This window comes from Choloepus didactylus, chromosome 13 (genome assembly GCF_015220235.1).
Source record: "Choloepus didactylus isolate mChoDid1 chromosome 13, mChoDid1.pri, whole genome shotgun sequence".
In the NCBI taxonomy this organism is placed as follows: Eukaryota; Metazoa; Chordata; class Mammalia; order Pilosa; family Megalonychidae; genus Choloepus; species Choloepus didactylus.
The window spans coordinates 52,273,009-52,299,521 of NC_051319.1; the positions used below are offsets into that span (position 1 = coordinate 52,273,009).

At 39.5% G+C, this 26,513-nt stretch overlaps 1 protein-coding gene and 1 long non-coding RNA gene across 2 annotated transcripts; one reads left to right on the forward strand and one right to left on the reverse strand.

The window, feature by feature from the left end:
* Nucleotides 1-25,456, forward strand: LOC119508161. Its single transcript, XR_005211413.1, has 2 exons — nucleotides 1-193; nucleotides 25,185-25,456. It is a non-coding gene; the product is annotated as an uncharacterized LOC119508161 (long non-coding RNA).
* Nucleotides 17,976-18,587, reverse strand: LOC119508159 (60S ribosomal protein L21). The gene has a single exon (XM_037801672.1). It carries the CDS (start codon nucleotides 18,531-18,533, stop codon nucleotides 18,051-18,053), a length of 483 nt encoding a protein of 160 aa, XP_037657600.1. The 5' UTR covers nucleotides 18,534-18,587; the 3' UTR covers nucleotides 17,976-18,050.
* Nucleotides 25,457-26,513: the final 1,057 nt, after the last annotated feature.

The following is a 26,513-nucleotide window of genomic DNA, read 5'->3' on the forward strand; positions in this document are numbered from 1 at the left end:
CTTACTGCTTACGCCTATTTAACAGTTGCTATGTTTTTTTATGGGCACCCCAAGTAGAAAATAATATATTAAAGGCACAATTCTTGTCCTATAAAAGCTTACTTTTCATGGTGTTTGATGCCCTTAGGAATTGTCTGTACAAGATGAAAAAGTTGACATCATTTTTATGTGAATCCAGCTGTCTCTTTAGAAGGTAAGTCTCACAGGGCAAAGCCTGTGGTTTGGATGAGTAATATGAAAAAAAGTCACAGGGCAATTTGCTAGGTACATGATGATATATTGTTAGGGGGATAGTAAGTACATTGTGTGCTCTATGTTATCAGTGACCAAAGGTTATTTTAGCAACCCATTCTCTGAAGTTAGGAGATAAGCTTCAGTTGAGCAAATAATACAAATCAATACTTGCTTCTGCAGCATATTACTGGGTGAGACTCCCTGTAGATTTCAATGCTCTTATTTTGTCTGCTACTCAAATGTTTTCTCAAAGCATGAATTACATGACCTAAGGGGTGATTATAATACTGCTTCCTCATAATATTTCTTGTTCATGACCTATGGCCCTGCCCAGATAGGATTTGTATGCCACATGGGACTGCAAAACCCAAGCCCAGGAGTCCTGATCACCAGCACAAGAGCTGAGTGGTGGGATTTCTCAGCATATGCAATACACTCAGGAAAGAAGCTGGGGCAAGGGTGCTGATGTGAATTCAGGTTGTAGAGAAAAATTGTCTTATCTCGTCACCTGCTGAAAAGACTTCTCTCCTTGGCAAAGGAATCAAGATGGAACCCAGGGAGGCCAAATGGTCAGACAGAAAAGTGAGTGGGTGCCTAAAGAAATGATAGAAATCATCCCATGCAAATGTTTGGAAGGCAAGAATGGCATCCCCTATAGCCCTTGTCTTTGAAACTCCCAAACACTCACCTCTGCACATAGAGGGAACTCAGAAAACTAGACTGGAAGCTCTTTGGATAAGAACACTATCTTAGGCATATTTAATTTTCAGTGTCTTCCAGAATGCCTGGTATGTAGTAAAAACTTAGTAAACATATTTAACAAATTAATATTGTACTGTCAGTGATGTTCTACAGGCCAATTAGTTTTCACTTATTCAAATTTTGACTGGGGGTATAAACTTGCCTGAAAGGACAGCTTTTGAGCAATGCTTTGTTTATAAATCATCTCAAGAAGCCTTTAAGTTTTTCAGTTCCCACCCCTTTAATTAAATGATTATGTGAGAAAATCTTGTCCCTTGACTTCTTCACAGCCCCAAATCTCTGGAAACAGTTTTTTGTAGATAAATGTAGCGGTTCTCTGGGTGCTAACCTATGCTCTTTCTATGTCACTGAAAATAGCCTGGTGATAAATGCTGTAGTCCAATGTTTTTTAAATGTCAGTGAGCATAAGGATCTCCTGGTTATCTTGTTAAAATATAGATTTCTGAAACTACCTCAGAGATGATCAGTTGTTAGGTCTAGGGTGGGGCTCAGAAATCTCATTCATAACAAGCACCCAGGTGAGTCTTATTTACATGTGTCTTAGTCAGCTATTGCCACAATAAAGTTATATCACAAACCCCTGAAAACTCAGTGGCAGACAACAATAAGCATCTACTTCTCATTCATGCATCTGCCAGTAAACTGCAGTTCAGCTTATCTAGGCTGGTCTGGGCTCCAAGCCGTTGGTTAGACCCAGATCTGCTCCACATCTCTCATCCTCCTTGGACCAGCAGCTATCTGAGGCAAGTTCTTCTCGTGGTGACAAACAGGGGAAGGAGACATCAGACCCAAGCACATGTAAAGCCTCTGCTCACATCTTGTCCACCAATATCCCATGGGTCAAAGAAGGTCACATGGCCAAGTATAAAGAAGAAATATACTCCTTTCATGGCGTCCAGGTAGGGGAATATATGTTTGCTGAACAACAATTTAATAATTTATGTTTAATTTAAATATAATTTAATAATTAATCCATCACATGGTGGTAGAAATACATTGTACTGTGAAAGCCACTAGAGTCTCTTGGACTAGCTAGAGATGGGTGAGTGCAACAGCAACTTGTTATTTACGAAATGTTTATTCAATAAACATTTATGGGTGACTATCAAATGCCAGACAGACAGATAATTTGTTACTATCTCTGTCTATAAGGAGTTCAGTCCAGAGGCAGATAAGTAAATAGATAATTACAAGGCAATATGCAAGGTGCCATATAACACAAGAGATAGAAGAATTAGTTTTGAAAATCTAAAACAGTCCTGGAAAACAGGAAGTGATGTTCTCTACAAGGCATAAATTAGGAAGAGTGCTTAAAACATGTGAAACACATAGAATCAGATTGTAAGATGAAACCAGCTCACAAGGTACTCATTGGAGAAGACTTCCACAAGGGATGGAAGTGGTTCCTAGAACATTCCAAGCTCAAAAGTTGTGGACATGGGAGCAGGAGGAAACCTGAGTTACCATCAGCTGAGCAACCAGCAAATTTCTCAGGGATGTCTTTCATTGGCCCAGACTGGGCACACATCCACTCCCGATCCATTCACTGTGACACTGATTGGCTGATTGGCCCAGTGTGGATCATGGTCCTGCTCCTGAAGGGAGTGGGTGAGGTTTTCAGCCATATGAGCCAAAAGAGTAGGTGGTGGTTTTCCAAAGGAATATCAAGGTGCTGGCAAGAAAGAACAGATGTCCTTCGAACACTTTATGGGTAAAGGAAAGAGATTTATTTATTTATTAATGCTGACATGGAAATAACTTCAATGCATATTGCTGGATAAAATAAAGACATTGCAGAATATTTTACGATATTATTTATGTCAATGAATTATGTATTTCTGTATGTACATTTGCATATCTGAAAATGCAAACAAACAGTATAGAAGGATACACACCAAACTCCTAAAAACAGTCAGTGTTTAACCTGAAGAGGAGTCTGGGATTTGAGGGTGAAATGTTACAGAAAGGGACTTTGAATTTATTCATATTATTTGAGGCTAATGGACTTTGTCCCCTCACTGGAAGACCCAAGATACAGGATCTTTGTCTGTCTTGCTCAATACTGTATTTCTAGAGTTTTGAAGACTGTCTGGCATATTTGCTAGGTGCTTAGAAAATGTTTATGAAATGAATGAATAAAGAGCATGCATAAAGGTATGGAGGTGTAAAAAGCCATGGACCAATTAGGAAACTTCAAATAGCTTTGCATGCCAGAGTGCTTGGTACAAAAGATGGAGTGGCAGAAAATAAATCTGAGAATAGAAAGGAATCCATTCATATGCAATGCCAGGGAATTGCATTACTCACTGGATGAGTAATGAGGCATCAGACAGTAAGAGATGTGATCAGGTTTACATTTTAGAAAGATCACTTGTGCAGCAGTTTGAAGATTAAATGGAGGAAAACAAGATGGAGAATTGGATACTAGCCAAAAAGCTATTTTCAGAGCCCGGGTGAGAGATGATGAGTCCTGAAACAAGGGAGTAGCAGTAGGGCTAAGAAGCAGATGATGGTTTTGAGAGAAATGCAGGCCTTTGTGACCTATGGAATGTTAGGAGGGATGGGGTGTGTAGAGAGGGAGGAATCAAGGATGACTCCCAGGGGTCTAGATTAGGCCACTAGGTGAACGTAGGGGCCATTCATCAAGAGAGGGGAAACATGAAAATGAGAAGTGTATTGGTGAAGGTTATAACTCATCTTTGTACCTGTTGATTTCGAAAACACTGTGGAGTATCCAGTTCAAGGTGTCTAGTGGAAAATCTGGGATTTGGACTGAGGTGTCAGTTTTCTTCTGCCCAGGGAAAGCTTTCAATCTTTCATTAAACATTTAGAAAAGGAACCAATCCACAGATGGCAGAGTTTTTTGTGCTTAGTAGTATACCAAAAGAGGGGTCACCCAGCAGGGGTGGTTTTGTCCTGGGGCCCAGCTCTCTCTAATAATTGTTACCCCTTGCTTCATTAGCCAGGAATGAGATTCATTATATAATTTGTTACAAGGAAAAAGACTGAAAAATGTACCTCTGGAGAGTTAAAAACAGAAGGTACAGACAGAGGTGATCCCTCAATTCAAAGGGATCTGGCACAGGATTGCTGGGAGAGACAAAGGAACTTGAAATCCTCGAGGCTGAGGTTGCCATCTGGCCCAAACCTTGGTTCTTAGAGACCCACACTTAAGCCCTGATCGCCAGAGCACCCATTTCTTTCATCTGTTTGTACAACAATCTCTTTCATCTGTTCCCAGGTTCAGTTTCCCTCAATGACAAATACTAAGAATCGGGACTAATGGCTGTAAACCCTGATGACAATGACATTCTGATTCCCTTGGGAAACAAGTTCAGCACCTGGCACTTCAGTGCAGGGAGCACAGGCATACAAAAGAGCTTTTCACCAAGATTCTTTTCCCCACTCTGAAAACGTGAAGCCTGGGATGAGGGGAACGTTCCTCTCCCACAACAAAAGCTGAAAACTTAAACCCACCTTGTGCCTAACCTTTCTGGAAAACCCTCCCTTCTTTGTCTCTTTGTCTTTGTATTTCACAGCCACTGGAACTGAATTATTCAAAGAAGTACCTGACCTCGTTCTGCCAGATGAGAAACAGAAAATGCTGACCTTGAATTCTTTTATTTGCTGCATTTGCTAACCTATCAGTACTGCAGAATCTCAGACACTTCAGCAGCTTTCTCCAGGCTGGGGGTACAGAATAATGGCTGCATAAAGCTGCTTGACAGGGGCCTTCTTTTCCCTCTCAGCCCTGCATTCTGCAGTAAAAAGGAGGGAGGGAGGACCATCAGCAAGGACTAAGCAAAAAATGAAGTGAAATCTAGGCATGCTGACGACAAAGGCCAACTTCAGCCAATGCCAGTTGACCTGGTGGTACTGTTTCTACTCCAAATGGCTTTTCTGCTTTCTTTGTTGTCTGGGTTCTGCCATTAATTTTGTCAGAGAAAGAAAGTGAGACCCATAAGGACAGAGGCAGTATCTCATTCATCTCTAGGACTTAGCCCAGAATCTGGCCTAACAAACAAGAGGATTTAGAGAGGCAGAGATCATGGAGAGGGCATCTTATGCCAAATCAAAAGGGAAACAGCTTTTATTTTCAATTTACAGAAGAGAAACAGAGGTTTGGCAATGCTGAGACTTCTTCAAAGCACAAAGCTAGTCAATAGCAGTGCCTCAATTGGGTGACTTTGCATGCAAGCAGCAAAAAACAACTCTGGAATATTTAACCAAAAAGAAAATTTATTGGAGAGATATTGGGTACTTTATAGAGATGATGGGAGTCTAGAAAACCAAATAAGAAAAAGGACAGGAATTAGGATAGAATGAAGGGAAGCAGGAATTACTCAGCCAACCACCTAGGAGTCAATTCACCCCACCATTTTTTTCCTATCCTTGTCATCACTCTGCTCAAGGCAATCAAAGTCTTAGGACAAAGTCTTGGATTGGCCGAGCTGTGTTTCACATGCCCAGCCCTTGGAGAGAGATCAGCAAGACACTCTCTCTAAGACTTAGAGGCCCATTAAGTCTATGGACAGTGGAGAAAAGATTATCCCTCAAAAGAAAAATGGAGTGCTGTTAGGAATGGGGAATGGATGCCAAGTGACCACAAAATTTAGACGTCCACTCCAGAGAGCTAGGGTTCAAGCTCATGTACATTTGCTGCCAAGAGTCACACTCTGCACTGTGCCAGCATGGTAGAAGCAGCAGTTCTCAACCAGTGGCGATTTGGTCCCCCACCCTCTCCCCACCCTGCAGACACTGGGCAATGTCTGGAGACATGTTTGACTATCACAGCTGGGGTGGGTGATGCTGCTGGCATGTAGTGGGGAGAGGCCTGGAATGTGGTGACAATGCATGAGATGGCTCCCCACAACAACGAATTATCTAACCCAAAATGTTAGTAGCGCCAAAAGAGGGAATTGAGATAACTCACTGCAGGCATGCTTAAGAAAATATAATAAATCAATTTGGTGGAAATATGGTTTCCATATAGAAAAGTAGAAGGTGAGGGGAACTCAAAAACTAGTTTGAGACCAGATTTTGAAGGGCCTTGAATGCTAGGTTAAGTTGTCTAAAATTTATAAATTATAAGATTGGGTACTTCCTACCCCAAAATTATAGCTTAATTGCCTGGGTCTGGGAGGTCTTTCTATTTATTCTGAAGTTTATTCCTAGACGACCTTTGGAACACAGGCTCAAATGACATGAGACTGTAAATGACAGCCCCCCAGCAGTGTCCCGCATCCTAGAGAAACTCTCAGGGCCTGTCTCAGGAGTTTTGCTTCTCTATGCTTCTCACCTCTCTCAGGGATATGATATTGGAAAAGTCATTGCTTTTTGGAGTGGATTCTTCTGATAAAGGGAGTCGCACTATTATCAACATTTTCAAATCATATAGCCCCCAAATAATCTTTATTCCTTGCAGAATAATCTGTTTTTTAAATTAACATATTTCATTGATTCTTGGGCACACAGTTTTTCACATCTCTGAAACTGTGATGTACTTACAATCAGTGGCGTGCCCTTGTTTAAATGGTAGCATTTTTTTTCTTTCTTAGGAGGTATATGAAATAATCGTCCTAAATCAATGGAACTTTAAGTTCAATGAAATACATATTTACTTTTATCTTATTTGCCATTGGTTAAATTTTATTCTCACTCCTTTGTAAAAACTGGCTGTTGGCATTTTATGTGGATATTAGTGTTGAACTCGGGCAGAATGCTAAGAACCATACAGAATGTCACGATGGAACTGGCCCCTCTCTGTCATCATTATTTTATAATTAGAAATACAGTTCTCATGTTGAACAGAAGAGGTTTTGTAATCACGCAACCATCTCCCCAGCGGGAACATCCAGGGCCTGCCCCCAATGAAATATTTTGGGTCCATTTCAAAGCTTTTAAAGAGTATGGGAAAGAAACATTCATTCAGGTCGAATTGCCTTGGCATACACTTGTGGGTTGTTCTTATTTTATACAGACTTCCTTGGTCCATCATTAGATAATTTTATTTGTACAAAGGAAATGAAGTAAAATTTCTTTCTACATCCTCTCTCTCTGTCTCATTATCCTTTAACAGGACTTCCTCCTTTCCGTTTTCATCCTTTCCTTTTTCACCAGTAAGACTAATATGTAATGAAATCCACCCTCCTGCAATGTAGCAGTCTAAAAATCAAAGGCGTAAGCAAGACTAAAGAGGGAGAACAAGGAGATGAATAGTGGTGAAGCTTAAGCAACTGTGAATTTCCAGGAAATATTTATGGGCTGATTTAAATACTAATGAGCTGGTAGTCTGACAGCAGCAGGAAGACTAAAACACAGGAGCACAAAATCTCAGCTGGTGATCCCCTAGCGTATAACCTGATTGGTCTCTGGAACAATGCACATCTCTGAGACACCTGAAACTCAGAGCTAGAGCTTGGCAGATATGAATGTCAGTATTAGTGCATACAGCCACTGTTAAAAAAAAAAAAAAAAAGCTGAAAAAGAGCCCAGACTTCAATTAGTGATATGAATGAAGCAGGTCTGGTTAAGACCAGGGCAAGCCAGGCCAAAGGGTAAAGGTTGAAACTGACTGTGTTTTAAAACTTCAACTTCCACATGAGACCAAGGGAAGAGATATCTATTTGGTACAGGATCTAAATTTTCTAAACAGTACAACCCTACAGTCGATTTGTTCAAACACCACAATTGCATGGAACTTGGAATAGGAGGTGAGATACGGTAGGTTAGTATAGGCTGGAGTGAAATAGTGACACATCCCAGAGTAATTTGGGCAGATAATAAAAAATATATTTACAGCCTCCCCCTCCCCAGCCCCGAGGATCTGGGGGAAGGTGCGGATGTGTTGGGCATCCTCACCTGGACTGGTGTTGATGTTGTCACAAACATTGGGACTGGCAGTTTGATGTGCTGAGCCCTCGATCATAGGACTTGCCCTTATGAAGCTTGTTACTGCAAAGGAGAGGCTAAACTTGCATATAATTGTGCCTAAGAGTCTCTCCCTGAGTACCTCTTTGTTGCTCAGACGTGGCCCTCTCTCTCTCTAACTGAGCCATCTCAACAGGTGAACTCGCTGCCCTCCCCTCTATGTGGGACCCGACTCCCAGGGTTGTAAATCTCCCTGGCAATGCAGAATATGACTCCCGGGGATGAATGTGGACCCGGCATCGTGGGACTGAGAGTATCTTCTTGACCAAAAGGGGGATGCAAAATGAGACGAAATAGTTTCAGTGGCTGAGAGATTTCAAATGGAGTCGAGAGGTCACTCTGGTGGACGTTCTTATGCACTATATAGATAACACCTCTTAGGTTTTAATATATTGGAATAGCTAGAAGTAAATACCTGAAACTACCAAACTCCAACCCAGCAGTCTGGACTCCTGAAGACAATTATATAATAATGTAGATTACAAGGGGTGACAGTGTGATTGTGAAGACCTTGTGGATCACACCCCCTTTATCTAGTGTATGGATGAGTAGAAAAATGGGGATAAAAACTAAAGGACAAATGGGGTGGGATGGAGGGATGATTTGGGTGTTTTTTTTTCACTTTTATTTTTTATTCTTGTTCTGGTTCTTTCTGATGCAAGGAAAATATTCAGAGATAGATTGTGGTGATGAATGCACAACTATGTTATCATACTGTGGACAGTGGATTGTATACCCTGGATGATTGTATGGTGTGTGAATGTATTTCAATAAAACTGAATTTAATTAAAAAAAAAAAATCTCAGCTGGGCCGTGGGCTGTCTTCTTGCTACACAGGATGTACAGTAGAGTAGCCACATTTTAAGCCTCTGTTAAACAGACATTTCAAAATGCCATTAAGTGAGAAATTGACATTTTCCCACTGATTTCAGTTTTTTATTTCTACCAGAGTATTTACCAACCATTATGAATCCAGGTTGTAAAAGGTGTCTAGGGCCTAAATGTAAAAACTATTTCACCCAAACCTTTTATCCAGATGACTACTGCATTAGGAAAGACTCTTTCCATTTTCTTTTTCTTTCTTCTTTAAGAATTCATCACATAGGCTTTCCTTGCAAGTTTCTATGCAGCAGCATGAACCAGTGTCTCTAGAGTGTAGTAAGAGATAATTTATTTGAAAATGTCTCCTGTTCCTGCCCGGCTGCAGAAAAATACTTCAGTTGCCTATGGGTTAGAAAAGATTAAAACGCTTGCTATTATAATAAAACACATTTAACTTCCAAAGAGCTCTTTTACATATATTGCCTTGAGCCTGACAATCTGCTGACTTGATCCAAAATAAACAACTGGCTTTTGCATTTCTAAATCATGTTTCAAAGCTCTGCACAGAACGGTTCTTAGGGCTTGTTTGGCTGGTAGTTTTCCTGTCATGAAGATGCTAAGTAAGACACAGAGAAAAATAAGATGAACAACCAGAGAGACTCTGGAAAACAGGTCATCTTTAGAATTGTGGAGCTGTATGTCCCAAAAGTTAAACAGCAGAGAGTGAGGTCACAGCATCTTGAAATCCTGCACATGTTTTATTGCCCACGGATGTGGTGGCTAGCAAAGCCTGAACTCGAAGGAGGCAAGTGAGACACTCACCTTAGGTGCAAAATAGAAGGTGGCAACAAAAAAGCTCAGTAATTAATTTTTTTTTTAATTGAGACTGTTCATATACCATACAATTATCCAAAGATCCAAAGTGTACAATCTATTGCCCATGGTACCATCATTGAGCTGTGCATTCATCACCACAATTAATTATTCTGAATTTTTAGAACATTTTCATTACTCCAGAAAAGACATAAAGACAAAAAAAGGAAACTCAAATTTTCCCCTACCCCTAACCACCCCCCCCATTACTGACTCATAGTATTGGTATAGTACATTTGTTACTGTTGATGAAAGAATGTTAAAATACTAACTGTAGTATATAGTTTGCAATAGGTGCATTTTTTCTCTATATGCACCTCTATTATTAATTTCTAGTTATAGTGTCATACATCTGTTCTAGTTCATGAAAGAGATTTCTAATATTTCTACAGTTAATCATGGACATTGTCCACCACAAGGTTCACTGTTTTATACATTCCCATCTTCTAACCTCCAACTTTCTTTCTGGTGACATACGTGACTCTAAGCTTCCCCTTTCCACCACATTCACACACCATTCAGCACTGTTAGTTATTCTCGCAACGTGCTACCATCACCACTGTCCATTTCCAAACACTTCAGTTCAACCTAGTTGAACATTCTGCTCATAATAAGCAAGCGCTCCCCATTCTTTAGCCTCGTTCTATATCCTGGTAACTTATATTTCATGTCTATGAGTTTACATATTATAATTAGTTCGTATCAGTGAGACCCTACAATATCTGTCCTTATGCGTCTGACTTATTTCACTCAATATAGTGTCCTCAAGGTTTCTGCATCAACCCATTTTTTTTAAAGATGGTTTTGTTCACATACCATACATTCCGTCCTAAATAAACAACTGATGGTTCCCTGTATAGTCACATATTTGTGTATTCACCACCATCATTACTATCTATATAAGGACATCTCCATTTCTTCCACAGAGGAGGAGGAGGAGTCAAAGAAGGTAGAGAGACAAAAGAAAGAGAAAAAAGAATGAAAAAAAAAAAATACAACATGACAGCTAGGAAGCAACAAAAGGAAAGACAGCATTATACTAAAGTAGAATAGTCAGACAACATCACCAATGCCAAGAGTCCCATTTTGGCCAAAAGATAATTAATTGCTACACTAAGGGGGAAATTGGAAGTCATATTATAGACAACAAGCTAGTATCCCTAGTGTATAAGAGCTCCTAGAAATCAATAAGAAAAAAAATTCTATCACCATATAGAATAACACAGAATGATAGGCAGAGGATGTAAGTATCCAATTACTGGGGGGAAATACCACAATTGTCCCTTAAACATGACAGATTGTTCATCTTCACTCATATGAAGAGAAATAAAAATTAAAACTGTCCTGAGATACAATTTTTCAGCTATCGTATCAACAAAAATCCAAAAGTTTGATAAACACACTCTGTTGGCAAGGCCGTAGGGAAACAGTCACCCTCATAAGGAGCCAACAGTAAATTGTAATAATGCCTATGGAGGACAATTTGGCAGTATCTATTAATATTTTAAATGTATATATCCTTTAACCCAGGAATTCTGCTTCTGAGAATGCATACGACAGACATACTTGATTGCATGCAAAAAAGATTCTGTAGGACTAATATTTTACTGGAAAATACACGTAAGACACACATATACTTCATGGCAAGTATCCATCCTGAAATGCTGGTGTCCATTATGTACTTGTGCTTGAAAATTTTGAATACTAACCCTTTAGATATGTAAAAGGCAATTTTTTGTAGAAAAGATTTGGAGACAATCCAAATATAAAACAATTGTGACTAAAGAAATTATGGTACCTTCAAACAACGGAATAATATCACTGAATAAAAGAATGAGTATAAATCTTTATATACTGATGGAAGTTCTCCAAAACCTAAGAGAAAGAGAAAAAAAAAAACAGCAGGGTGAAGGTCAATATATATAATATGCCAAAGTTTGTAAAAAAAGGAGAGAAAAATAAGAATCTATGATTATCTTTGCTTGGGAAATACAAAAAAACTCTAATGATAAACATAAAATAGTACCAATGGTTACCTGTTGCAGGGGTAGGATAGAAGGAAGACAAAGTCGCTCTTCTTTCCTCACTCTTTCACCAAGACTAGCTGTTTTGAAAATTTAAGTGTTGCCTGATTAGGCAAAAAAGAATTTCCTTCATGCTTAATTTGCATTTCCTTAACTATAAGGATGAACATATTTTTATATGTATATAGGGCTTTGTATTTCTTTTTTTCATGGACTGTCCATTGTAGTTTTTCAGGGAATAAAATGAAGCCATCTTTTCTGTTATGATGCCAGAGTTTAGGATTGGGCTTAGAAAGGCTTCTCCACCCTTACATCAAGAACAAACACCATTTCACCTATATTTAATTCTAGTTTCTTATAGATTTTTAAAATTCAATTTTATTGAGATATATTCACATACCATACAATCATCCAAAGTGTGCAATCAGTTGTTCACAGTACCATTATATTTTTGTGCATTTATCACCATAATTAATTTTTGAACATTTTCATTACCACATAAAAAAATAAGAGTAAAAATTAAAGTAAAAAGAACATCCAAAACATCCCATCCCCTCCTCCATCCCTCCTTATTATTCATTACTTTTTGTCCCCATTTTTCTACTCATCTGTCCATACACTGGATGAAGGAAGTGTGAGTAACAAAGTCTTATAGATTTTTTAATGTTAAGATTTTTAATCCATCTGGATTTTGGTGGTGGTAGGGGACTGGTATATACTGGGAGGTAAGGCTGAAACTTAATCTTTTTCCAAATTCCTCAACACTCCGAATAATCCATACCTTCTTCACTGATTTGGATTACAAAATTTATTATATACTAAATTCCCATGAAATATATGAGTCTTATTTTGGGCTCTTTGAAAATTCTGCTTTATTCATGCAAATGTATCTTCTCACCTACCATGATATCATTTAAGTCATATAACTTTATAAAATGTTTTCATCTGGTAAGACTGGTACCCATTTCATAAATCCCTTTTTTTCCGAAAACAGTCTCAACTATTTTAGCACATTTAATTCTCCAGATGAATTTACAGATTAATTTGAGGAAAAGTTTTGTTTTTGTAATATTATCTTTTGAAATTCAAGTATTCTCACTTGGATGGCTATTACTAAAAAAAAAAAAAAGGAAAATAACCAGCATTGGCAAGGATGTAGAGAAATTGGAACCCTTGTGCACTACTGGTAGGAATGGAAAATGGAGCAGCCACTGCGGAAAATAATTTGGCAGTTCCTCAAGAGGTTAAATATAGAATTACCATGTGACCTGTCAATCCCACTACTAGGTATATACTCAAAAGACTCGAAAGCAGGGACCGAAACAGGTACTTGTACACCAATGTTCATACAGCATTATTCCCAATATCCCAAAGCTGGAAAAAACCCGCATGCCCATCAACAAATGAACGGATAAACAAAACATGGTATCTACACACAATGGAATAATATTCATCCTTAAAAAGAAATAAATTTACAATATAGCTACAACATGGATAAACCCTGAAAACATTATGCTAGGTGAAATAAGCCAGACACAAAAGGGCAAATATGGAGGCGGGGCAAGATGGCAGACTGGTGAGCTGTAAGTTTTAGTTACTCCTCCAGGAAAGTAGGTAAAAAGCCAGGAACGGCGTGGACTGGACACCACAGAGCAATCTGTCTTTGGGCATACTTCATACAACACTCATGAAAACGTGGAACTGCTGAGATCAGCGAAATCTGTAAGTTTTTGCGGCCAGGGGACCCGCGCCCCTCCCTGCCAGGCTCAGTCCCGGGGGAGGAGGGGCTGTCAGCTCCGGGAAGGAGAAGGGAGAACTGCAGTGGCTGCTCTTATCGGAAACTCATTCTACTGATTCAAACTCCAACCATAGATAGACTGAGACCAGACACCAGAGACTCTGAGAGCAGCCAGCCCAGCAGAGAGGAGACAGGCATAGAAAAAAAACAACACGAAAAACTCCAAAATAAAAGCAGAGGATTTTTGGAGTTCTGGTGAACACAGAAAGGGGAAGGGCGGAGCTCAGGCCTTGAGGCGCATATGCAAATCCCGAAGCAAAGCTGATCTCTCTGCCCTGTGCACCTTTCCTTAATGGCCCTGGTTGCTTTGTCTATTAGCATTTCAATAACCCATTAGATCTCTGAGGAGGGCCGTTTTTTTTTTTCTTTTTTTTTTTTTTTTAAATCCTTTTTGCTTTTTCTAAAACAATTACTCTAAGAAGCTCAATACAGAAAGCTTCAAAGAATTGCAATTTGGGCACGTCAAGTCAAGAGCAGAACTAAGAGAGCTCTGAGACAAAAGGCAATAATCCAGTGGCTGAGAAAATTCACTAAACAACACAACTTCCCAAGAAAAGGGGGGTGTCCGCTCACAGCCACCATCCTGGTGGACAGGAAACACTCCTGCCCATCGCCAGCCCCATAGCCCAGAGCTGCCCCAGACAACCCAGTGTGACGGAAGTGCTTCAAATAACAGGCACACACCACAAAACTGGGCGTGGACATTAGCCTTCCCTGCAACCTCAGCTGAATGTCCCAGAGCTGGGAAGGTGGAGCAGTGTGAATTAACAAAGCCCCATTCAGCCATCATTTGAGCAGACTGGGAGCCTCCCTACACAGCCCAGCAGCCCAGAACTGCCCTGGGGGGACGGCACTCACCTGTGACATAGCACAGTCATCCCTCAACAGAGGACCCGGGGTGCACAGCCTGGAAGAGGGGCCCACTTGCAAGTCTCAGGAGCCATACGCCAATACCAAAGACTTGTGGGTCAGTGGCAGAGACAAACTGTGGCAGGACTGAACTGAAGGATTAGACTATTGCAGCAGCTTTAAAACTCTAGGATCATCAGGGAGATTTGATTGTTAGGGCCACCCCCCCCTCCCTGACTGCCCAGAAACACGCCCCACATACAGGGCAGGCAACACCAACTACACACGCAAGCTTGGTACACCAATTGGGCCCCACAAGACTCACTCCCCCAATCACCAAAAAGGCTAAGCAGGGGAGATCTGGCTTGTGGAGAACAGGTAGCTCGTGGACGCCACCTGCTGGTTAGTTAGAGAAAGTGTACTCCACGAAGCTGTAGATCTGATAAATTAGAGATAAGGACTTCAATAGGTCTACAAACCCTAAAAGAACCCTATCAAGTTCAGCAAATGCCACGAGGCCAAAAACAACAGAAAATTATAAAGCATATGAAAAAACCAGACGATATGGATAACCCAAGCCCAAGCACCCAAATCAAAAGACCAGAAGAGACACAGCACCTAGAGCAGCTACTCAAAGAACTAAAGATGAACAATGAGACCATAGTACGGGATATGAAGGAAATCAAGAAGACCCTAGAAAAGCATAAAGAAGACATTGCAAGACTAAATAAAAAAATGGATGATCTTATGGAAATTAAAGAAACTGTTGACCAAATTAAAAAGATTCTGGACACTCATAGTACAAGACTAGAGGAAGTTGAACAACGAATCAGTGACCTGGAAGATGACAGAATGGAAAATGAAAGCATAAAAGAAAGAATGGGGAAAAAAATTGAAAAACTCGAAATGGACCTCAGGGATATGATAGATAATATGAAACATCTGAATATAAGACTCATTGGTGTCCCAGAAGGGGAAGAAAAGGGTAAAGGTCTAGGAAGAGTATTCAAACAAATTGTTGGGGAAAACTTCCCAAATCTTCTAAACAACATAAATACACAAATCATAAATGCTCAGCGAACTCCAAATAGAATAAATCCAAAAAAACCCACTCCGAGACATATACTGATCACACTGTCAAACATAGAAGAGAAGGAGCAAGTTCTGAAAGCAGCAAGAGAAAAGCAATTCACCACATACAAAGGAAACAGCATAAGACTAAGTAGTGACTACTCAGCAGCCACCATGGAGGCAAGAAGGCAGTGGCACGATATATTTAAAATTCTGAGTGAGAGGAATTTCCAGCCAAGAATACTTTATCCAGCAAAGCTCTCCTTCAAATTTGAGGGAGAGCTTAAATTTTTCACAGACAAAGAAATGCTGAGAGAATTTGCTAACAAGAGACCTGCCCTACTGGAGATACTAAAGGGAGCCCTACAGACAGAGAAACAAAGACAGGACAGAGAGACTCGGAGAAAGGTTCAGTACTAAAGAGATTCGGTATGGGTACAATAAAGGATATTAATAGAGAGAGGGAAAAATATGGCAAACATAATCCAAAGGATAAGATGGCCGATTCAAGAAATGCCTTCACGGTTTTAACGTTGAATGTAAATGGATTAAACTCCCCAATTAAAAGATATAGATTCGCAGAATGGATCAAAAAAAATGAACCATCAATATGTTGCATACAAGAGACTCATCTTAGACACAGGGACACAAAGAAACTGAAAGTGAAAGGATGGAAAAAAATATTTCATGCAAGCTACAGCCAAAAGAAAGCAGGTGTAGCAATATTAATCTCAGATAAAATAGACTTCAAATGCAGGGATGTTTTGAGAGACAAAGAAGGCCACTACATACTAATAAAAGGGGCAATTCAGCAAGAAGAAATAACAATCGTAAATGTCTATGCACCCAATCAAGGTGCCACAAAATACATGAGAGAAACACTGGCAAAACTAAAGGAAGCAATTGATGTTTCCACAATAATTGTGGGAGACTTCAACACATCACTCTCTCCTATAGATAGATCAACCAGACAGAAGACCAATAAGGAAACTGAAAACCTAAACAATCTGATAAATGAATTAGATTTAACAGACATCTACAGGACATTACATCCCAAATCACCAGGATACACATACTTTTCTAGTGCTCACGGAACTTTCTCCAGAATAGATCATATGCTGGGACATAAAACAAGCCTCAATAAATTTAAAAAGATTGAAATTATTCAAAGCACATTCTCTGACCACAATGGAATACAATTAGAAGTCAATAACCATCAGAGACTTAGAAAATTCACAAATACCTGGAGGTTAAACAACACACTCCTAAACAATCAGTGGGTTAAAGAAGAAATAGCAAGAGAAATTGCTAAATATATAGAGACGAATGAAAATGAGAACACAACATACCAAAACCTATGGGATGCAGCAAAAGCAGTGCTAAGGGGGAAATTTATAGCACTAAACGCATATATTAAAAAGGAAGAAAGAGCCAAAATCAAAGAACTAATGGATCAACTGAAGAAGCTAGAAAATGAACAGCAAACCAATCCTAAACCAAGTACAAGAAAAGAAATAACAAGGATTAAAGCAGAAATAAATGACATAGAGAACAAAAAAAAATAGAGAGGATAAATATCACCAAAAGTTGGTTCTTTGAGAAGATCAACAAGATTGACAAGCCCCTAGCTAGACTGACAAAATCAAAAAGAGAGAAGACCCATATAAACAAAATAATGAATGAAAAAGGTGACATAACTGCAGATCCTGAAGAAATTAAAAAAATTATAAGAGGATATTATGAACAACTGTATGGCAACAAACTGGATAATGTAGAAGAAATGGACAACTTCCTGGAAACATATGAACAACCTAGACTGACCAGAGAAGAAATAGAAGACCTCAACCAACCCATCACAAGCAAAGAGATCCAATCAGTCATCAAAAATCTTCCCACAAATAAATGCCCAGGGCCAGATGGCTTCACAGGGGAATTCTACCAAACTTTCCAGAAAGAACTGACACCAATCTTACTCAAACTCTTTCAAAACATTGAAAAAAATGGAACACTACCTAACTCATTTTATGAAGCTAACATCAATCTAATACCAAAACCAGGCAAAGATGCTACAAAAAAGGAAAACTACTGGCCAATCTCCCTAATGAATATAGATGCAAAAATCCTCAACAAAATACTTGCAAATCGAATCCAAAGACACATTAAAAAAATCATACACCATGACCAAGTGGGGTTCATTCCAGGCATGCAAGGATGGTTCAACATAAGAAAAACAATCAATGTATTACAACACATTAAAAACTCGAAAGGGAAAAATCAATTGATCATCTCAATAGATGCTGAAAAAGCATTTGACAAAATCCAACATCCCTTTTTGATAAAAACACTTCAAAAGGTAGGAATTGAAGGAAACTTCCTCAACATGATAAAGAGCATATATGAAAAACCCACAGCCAGCATAGTACTCAATGGTGAGAGACTGAAAGCCTTCCCTCTAAGATCAGGAACAAGACAAGGATGCCCGCTGTCACCACTGTTATTCAACATTGTGCTGGAAGTGCTAGCCAGGGCAATCCGGAAAGACAAAGAAATAAAAGGCATCCAAATTGGAAAAGAAGAAGTAAAACTGTCATTGTTTGCAGATGATATGATCTTTTTTTTTTTTTTTTTTTTTTTTTTTTTTTTTTTTTTTTATGATCCACAAGTCTTTTATTTCTTTTTTACACCTTTTATGCCATGAATTCATAGGGAATGGGCTCCAGTAGCTCAGGCTCTTTTCCATTGGTTCTCACAAAGTGTGCTTCTCTGGGTGGAGCAGGCTGGCGCTTCAGTTGAACCCAGGTACCTTTCTCTTTGGCTTCCTTTTTTTTCTGATCATTTTCCTTCACACGCTTTAAGAAGCTATCTCGGCTCTTAGAGTGTTTAATATGCTCAATACGTACATTAATTCTCTTGGCAAGAATCTTGCCCTTCACTTGTTTGTTTACAACGATACCAACAGCATGCTGGGTAACATTGTAGACTCTTCCAGTTTTGCCATGGTAACATTTGTGAGGCATTCCTTTTTGAACAGTGCCCATTCCCTTGATGTCTACAATATCACCTTTCTTGTAGATTCGCATATACGTGGCCAAAGGAACAACTCCATGTTTTCTAAAAGGCCTAGAAAACATATAGCGGGTGCCTCTCCTCTTTCCCTTTGTGTTCGTCATTTTGGCAAATTACTGCAAGATGGCGGTTCCGGCCGAAAAGAAGCAGATGATATGATCTTATATCTAGAAAACCCTGAGAAATCAACGATACACCTACTAGAGCTAATAAACAAATTTAGCAAAGTAGCGGGATACAAGATTAATGCACATAAGTCAGTAATGTTTCTATATGCTAGAAATGAACAAACTGAAGAGACACTCAAGAAAAAGATACCATTTTCAATAGCAACTAAAAAAATCAAGTACCTAGGAATAAACTTAACCAAAGATGTAAAAGACCTATACAAAGAAAACTACATAACTCTACTAAAAGAAATAGAAGGGGACCTTAAAAGATGGAAAAATATTCCATGTTCATGGATAGGAAGGCTAAATGTCATTAAGATGTCAATTCTACCCAAACTCATCTACAGATTCAATGCAATCCCAATCAAAATTCCAACAACCTACTTTGCAGACTTGGAAAAGCTAGTTATCAAATTTATTTGGAAAGGGAAGATGCCTCGAATTGCTAAAGACACTCTAAAAAAGAAAAACGAAGTGGGAGGACTTACACTCCCTGACTTTGAAGCTTATTATAAAGCCACAGTTGCCAAAACAGCATGGTACTGGCACAAAGATAGACATATAGATCAATGGAATCAAATTGAGAATTCAGAGATAGACCCTCAGATCTATGGCCGACTGATCTTTGATAAGGCCCCCAAAGTCACCGAACTGAGCCATAATGGTCTTTTCAACAAATGGGGCTGGGAGAGTTGGATATCCATATCCAAAAGAATGAAGGAGGACCCCTACCTCACCCCCTACACAAAAATTAACTCAAAATGGACCAAAGATCTCAATATAAAAGAAAGTACCATAAAACTCCTAGAAGATAATGTAGGAAAACATCTTCAAGACCTTGTATTAGGAGGCCACTTCCTAGACTTTACACCCAAAGCACAAGCAACAAAAGAGAAAATAGATAAATGGGAACTCCTCAAGTTTAGAAGTTTCTGCACCTCAAAGGAATTTCTCAAAAAGGTAAAGAGGCAGCCAACTCAATGGGAAAAAATTTTTGGAAACCATGTATCTGACAAAAGACTGATATCTTGCATATACAAAGAAATCCTACAACTCAATGACAATAGTACAGACAGCCCAATTATAAAATGGGCAAAAGATATGAAAAGACAGTTCTCTGAAGAGGAAATACAAATGGCCAAGAAACACATGAAAAAATGTTCAGCTTCACTAGCTATTAGAGAGATGCAAATTAAGACCACAATGAGATACCATCTAACACCGGTTAGAATGGCTGCCATTAAACAAACAGGAAACTACAAATGCTGGAGGGGATGTGGAGAAATTGGAACTCTTATTCATTGTTGGTGGGACTGTATAATGGTTCAGCCACTCTGGAAGTCAGTCTGGCAGTTCCTTAGAAAACTAGATATAGAGCTACCATTCGATCCAGCGATTGCACTTCTCGGTATATACCCGGAAGATCGGAAAGCAGTGACACGAACAGATATCTGCACGCCAATGTTCATAGCAGCATTATTCACAATTGCCAAGAGATGGAAACAACCCAAATGTCCTTCAACAGATGAGTGGATAAATAAAATGTGGTATATACACACGATGGAATACTACGCGGCAGTAAGAAGGAACGATCTGGTGAAACATATGACAACATGGATGAACCTTGAAGACATAATGCTGAGCGAAATAAGCCAGGCACAAAAAGAGAAATATTATATGCTACCACTAATGTGAACTTTGAAAAATGTAAAACAAATGGTTTATAATGTAGAATGTAGGGGAACTAGCAGTAGAGAGCAATTAAGGAAGGGGGAACAATAATCCAAGAAGAACAGATAAGCTATTTAACGTTCTGGGGATGCCCAGAAATGACTATGGTCTGTTAATTTCTGATGGATGTAGTAGGAACAAGTTCACTGAAATGTTGCTATATTATGTAACTTTCTTGGGGTAAAGTAGGAACATGTTGGAAGTTAAGCAGTTATCTTAGGTTAGTTGTCTTTTTCTTACTCCCTTGTTATGGTCTCTTTGAAATGTTCTTTTATTGTATGTTTGTTTTCTTTTTAACTTTTTTTTTCATACAGTTGATTTAAAAAAGAAGGGAAAGTTAAAAAAAAAAAAAAAAGAAAAAAGACAAACAAGGAAAAAAAAAAAAAGATGTAGTGCCCCCTTGAGGAGCCTGTGGAGAATGCAGGGGTATTCGCCTACCCCACCTCCATGGTTGCTAACATGACCACAGACATAGGGGACTGGTGGTTTGATGGGTTGAGCCCTCTACCATAAGTTTTACCCTTGGGAAGACGGTTGCTGCAAAGGAGAGGCTAGGCCTCCCTGTATTTGTGCCTAAGAGTCTCCTCCTGAATGCCTCTTTGTTGCTCAGATGTGGCCCTCTCTCTCTGGCTAAGCCAACTTGAAAGGTGAAATCACTGCCCTCCCCACTACGTGGGATCAGACACCCAGGGAAGTGAATCTCCCTGGCAACGTGGAATATGACTCCTGGGGAGGAATGTAGACCCGGCATCGTGGGATGGAGAACATCTTCTTGACCAAAAGGGGGATGTGAAAGGAAATGAAATAAGCTTCAGTGGCAGAGAGATTCCAAAACGAGCCGAGAGATCACTCTGGTGGGCACTCTTACGCACACTTTAGACAACCTTTTTTAGGTTCTAAAGAATTGGGGTAGCTGGTGGTGGATACCTGAAACTATTAAACTACAACCCAGAACCCATGAATCTCGAAGACAGTTGTATAAAAATGTAGCTTATGAGGGGTGACAGTGGGATTGGGAAAGCCATAAGGACCACACTCCACTTTGTCTAGTTTATGGATGGATGTGTAGAAAAGTAGGGGAAGGAAACAAACAGACAAAGGTACCCAGTGTTCTTTTTTACTTCAATTGCTCTTTTTCACTCTAATTATTATTCTTGTTATTTTTGTGTGTGTGCTAATGAAGGTGTCAGGGATTGATTTAGGTGATGAATGTACAACTATGTAATGGTACTGTAAACAATCGAAAGTACAATTTGTTTTGTATGACTGCGTGGTATGTGAATATATCTCAATAAAATGATGATTAAAAAAAAAAAAAAAGGGCAAATATTCCAAGATTCCACTTATATGAAATATCTAGAAGAATTTACTTTATAGAGACAGAAGGTAGATTAAAGGTTACCAGGGGCTGGGGGAAAAGAGGAATGGGGAGATATTGCTTAATGTGGACAGAGTTTCAGTTTGGGGTGATAGAAAAGATTGGTTAATGGATGGTGGTGATGGTAACACCACATTGTAAAAGCAATAAATGCCATTCAGTGTTTAAAATGACAAATTTCCTATTATAAATATGCCACTATAATAAAATTTATTTAAATCAAGTATTCTGATTCTAAGTCCAATGTTCAAAATGTCACATGAATTCACTAGATAATTACTTAGTGAATCTGAGAGCAGATCCTTGTGGACATTTTGACCAAATTAGCTGTGAGTCATCTGAATCCCTCGCATAATTGTGCAATTCTCCACTTTCCTGTGTAGACACATGAGAACTGCATAGGTAACAGAAACCCTAGGTACAGAGTAAAAAGTAAACAGTTCTTCCATATCCTTCAGGAATTTTTTTAATAGAAAAATTCATCATTCATATTCTTTCCACAGTGAGAGTGAGCTCCAGCCACAATCAATACCACTGCTCATGTGGGCTGTGGGCTGCATGTGTCTTGGGTGCAGAATTCCTGGCTCCTGGCCATAACCAATACAGGAATAAATGCCATTTAATTCCACCCAGCTGTTCCTGGGGCCTTCCATGGGTGGGTCTGCCAAGGAGTGTTTCATTCAATTCACAGGGAAAAAAATACACCCCTCAATTGCTCGGCACAGAGCCAAATTTGCTAGGACTTTCCAAACACACCACCATGGAGGAGACGCAATGGAGACTGTTCATATCTGGGCCCAATCCAGCCCCAGGTGTTCTACAGGGGGTTCTGCCATTTGGTTGCAGTGTTCTAAGCCTGTACTTTATTTTATACTGAAAAACCAGTGCTTTCTGTTCAATAATAATGTGTTTCTAACATATGAGGTTAAGAAGACATCTTCACATATTTAAATAAATAAAGCAGTGGAAATCATCAACCTACCATGAATAATGAGAATCAACTGTAGTTTCAAATAGCAAGGTGCTGGAGAGGGCCTGGCCTGGTTATGGTTGACTGTTGCCTAGTAGCCACTCTTGTCTCTCTGTGCCTTCCCACAGCAGAAGCTGGAAAACTGAGATCTACATTTCCCCAACTCCCTTGAAGCCAAGGTTCTGTACACAACTTGGGCTCCGGCAATTGAATGCACTTACATTTGATTTGGAATATGGGAGTGAGATCAAGACCATCTTTCTGCATCTGTTTCAACTGGCAAACAAGGTCTCAGAGACTGAGAGTCAAGAGGCAGGTGGCGTCTGGACTCAGAGTTTCAATTTCTAGTCTCCAGATTTATGGGGGCGGAAAGGCACTTGCGTTTAACAGAGCAGCAGCTTGCCGGTCTTTAGATCTCTGCTATAGCAGTGTGTTCTGAAACGCACTGGCTGCCCCTGACTCCCACCCCTCAGTCCTCCCAATGGTTTCGGATATATCCAAGTCCTGTATTTAACTCCCTTCTCTCTAAAATTCCTATAATTGTTCTGTTTCCTTCACTAGATGCTGGCTGATATTGGAGCCCTTTAAAACTTTCCCAAGTTCTCTTGATTTAAATTTATACACCTGGTAATGAAGTATCAGCTAGAGGGAAATAAATAAGAGTTTAGTATATTTTAGTCACTTCCTTATAAGTAGCTTCCTTCTAGACTAACCAGAAGGCATAATAATTTCTTACAATTATTGTACATTTAAGGTACTGTCCAAAGTACTTTACACTCGTTATCTCACTTAATCCTTACAGAAACTCCATCTTACAGAAGATAAAGCCAAGGTGTATAGGGGTTAATAAACTTCTGCTTGACTACCTTGCAGTACACAGAATAATGCTCCCTACAAAGATATCCACATCCAAAGATGTCCTAATCCCCAGAGCCTGTAAATATGTTTACCTTATGTGGCAAAAGAGATATGATATGTACAGATGTGATTAAGTTAAAGATCTTAACATAGGGAGATTATTCTGGATTTTCTGGGTGTGCCCAATGTAGTCACAGGGTTCTTATAAGAGGGAGGCACAAGGGTCAGAGGAGGAAAAGGAGACAAGATGACAGCAGCAGAAGTCAGAGAGAGAGAACTGAAGATGCTAGATTGATGGCTTTGAAGATGGATGAAGGGACCATACAGTCAGCCTCTAGAAGGAAAAAGCAAGGAAACATTCTCCTGTAGAGGTCCAGAAGAAACACAACATTGCCAACCCATTGTAGACTCTGACCACCAGAACTGCAAGATAATAAATGTGTGTTGTTTTAAGCCACTAACTTTGTGGCAATTTGTTACAGCAGCAATAGGAAACTAAGGAAACATTTAATAAATATTTATTTAGAGCCTACCATGTGGTACTGGGAGATACAGTTGAAGCAACACTAAGCATCTGTGCTAATATTCCAGCTTGCATTCTTGCCTGGAGTTAAGCAGAAGCAAGATCAACCCCAGGCCAGTCTGTCTTGAGAGCCCATGCTCATAACTACTACACTCTACCATTTCTACTATGTCAAGCTTGAGGCACATGCCCTGGCCTGTGCCCCTTTTTATTCTAATAAAGTGATCTAATAAATCTCATTCCTAGCTGGATCCTAATAAATTAATACAAAGTGACTTTTCTCATTTGTAAGGACTTTTAAGATTCCCTTTGCTCTGAGGGCCATTTTAGCATTTTCTGCAAAGGTTTTTCCACCGAGTACCTTTCTAGACCTGTGGTTTTAAAGTCGTTTCCCACACCTTTCACCAGGTATGCTTGTTAAAACACCCAATCTCCAGAGTTTTTAATTCCATACATCTGGGTGGGGTCTGAGGGTGTGCAAGTTAATATCCCAGGTGATTTTGAGATAGATAAACCAGGAACCTCACCGGAGAAACACTTTTTTATATAAAGTTCTAAAAGAACCCTTGTTCTCCGAGCCTTCAGAGATAGAACTTCCTAACATTCCAATTGCCATAGTTTTTCTAGTAGGTTTTGAAGCAGACATTCTTCTCCTGATTACACATGCTTTGCAGTGGCATTAGAAAATAACTGAATCCCACAATGACTAATAACAGAAGGTCCTATTGTTTTATTTGTGTGTGTGTGTGTGTGTGTGCGTGTGTGGTATAGTAATGCTACTAGAGATATCTCTATTTAAAATATTACCATTGATCTAATTGCTTTTTTCAAGTCAGGTTGAAACAGTCAATGCAGTTAAAGATTTTCATACACACTCAAGAAGGATATTTTTTAAATGTAATTTAAATTGTTACACATTGTTTCACTGTTGTCCCCAATATTGTCACTTGTTGGTTTGTGGTTTAAGATATTCCTTCTAGGTGACAGTTCAGAGGCCAACTTAATGAAAAACAACAGATTTTACTGACTTCTTTTAGATATTTGCAATATTTCATTGATTCAGAGAATTAAATTACTATAAACAGAACCATGAAGATTATCTAACCCAGCCCCATCATTTTGCAGATAAGAAAAATGAAGTTAAAGAGAATGAAGTGACTTGCTAAAGTTATACAAGTAGTTAAGAGCAGAAGAACAGCAACTACTTTCCCAACTCTTGGTCCATTAAGAAGCTCAGTATCACTAAAGTTTTATTTCTAAAGACTCATATGGCGTGTTGTTGCTGCCAATGCATCTTTTTTAATAACAGATAATCTGAAGAAAGTAAACTTAAAATACTCATATTTTTTGCTTTGTTATTTTTCCCTTTGAAATAATAAATTCATCAACCTCTTTCATTCTGACTCCAACTTTTTTTTTCCTAGGTATTCACTATTCCCAATAGGACCACTAAGAAAAATGTGTGTGGATCTCTACTTTGATAGCCTTATCCTGACAATTCTCCCATTTAATAAAAACTTTTTTTTTTTTTGATCTCAAGTGAGGCTGGCTCACTAAGCTTGCTGTGTTTTAACACACCTTTGAGCACATCAGATCGAGCCCTAACCCGAGGCCTCTCCCCCTCAACCACTGTAAAATAGTTTCACACAATTTACTTAAGTGAGTTCTTTGAACAGTTGCTAGGGCAGGAAACTCAACACCCCAGAACAGGGACAACAGAGGTGATGGGATAACAGCTGGGGGAATTGTACTGCATGCAGGTCACAAGCTGGCATGGTAGGGGCCCAACTCTCGAGTTACCATTGCTCTGGTTTAGATCCCGGAACAAAGGCCTAGAGAAGTGAAAACCCTATTCAGGGAGCAACTCGGAGACACCCATCCTCCAGTCTACTTAGTATAAGCAAATCTGAGACCCCTGAGGTCTACCTATTTGCTTAATTCTTCTGGCCTAAATGTCTCTCCTGTGCCAGTGGGGGACAAAGTGGGGAACACTGCTGAGAAGTAGGGCATTGGATATATACACACCAAACCGTGGAGGAAGTCAGTAGAGAAAGAAGAGAGGTGGGGTGGGGCACAAGGCTCAGTGTGGCCAACACTTATCTGACTTTACCATTGTCCTTGTGAAGCCAGCTTTCTCAGCCAGCCAGGCAGCCAGCACTTCCGGTTTCCTCTCTGACATGTGTAACAGTCATGCTCAGAGATTATCTTGACGTGAAGCAGATCAGGGAATTGAAGTGGGGGGAAGTGGTTCTTATTGTGTCTCTTGTCAGTGGGGCTGCCGACAGTCAGAGGCAGAGGTAGTAATTTTGTGGAAGAGGCTTAAGAAAAGTGTTGTGTGTTTTCACATGTCTTGTACAGATTTTCTGTTCAGGCGTGTGAAAAGCTGGGTTGTCCCCTACTTTCATTGTTGCCTTGAATTCCAGCCCATCTGGGTACAAACTAGTCTGATTACAT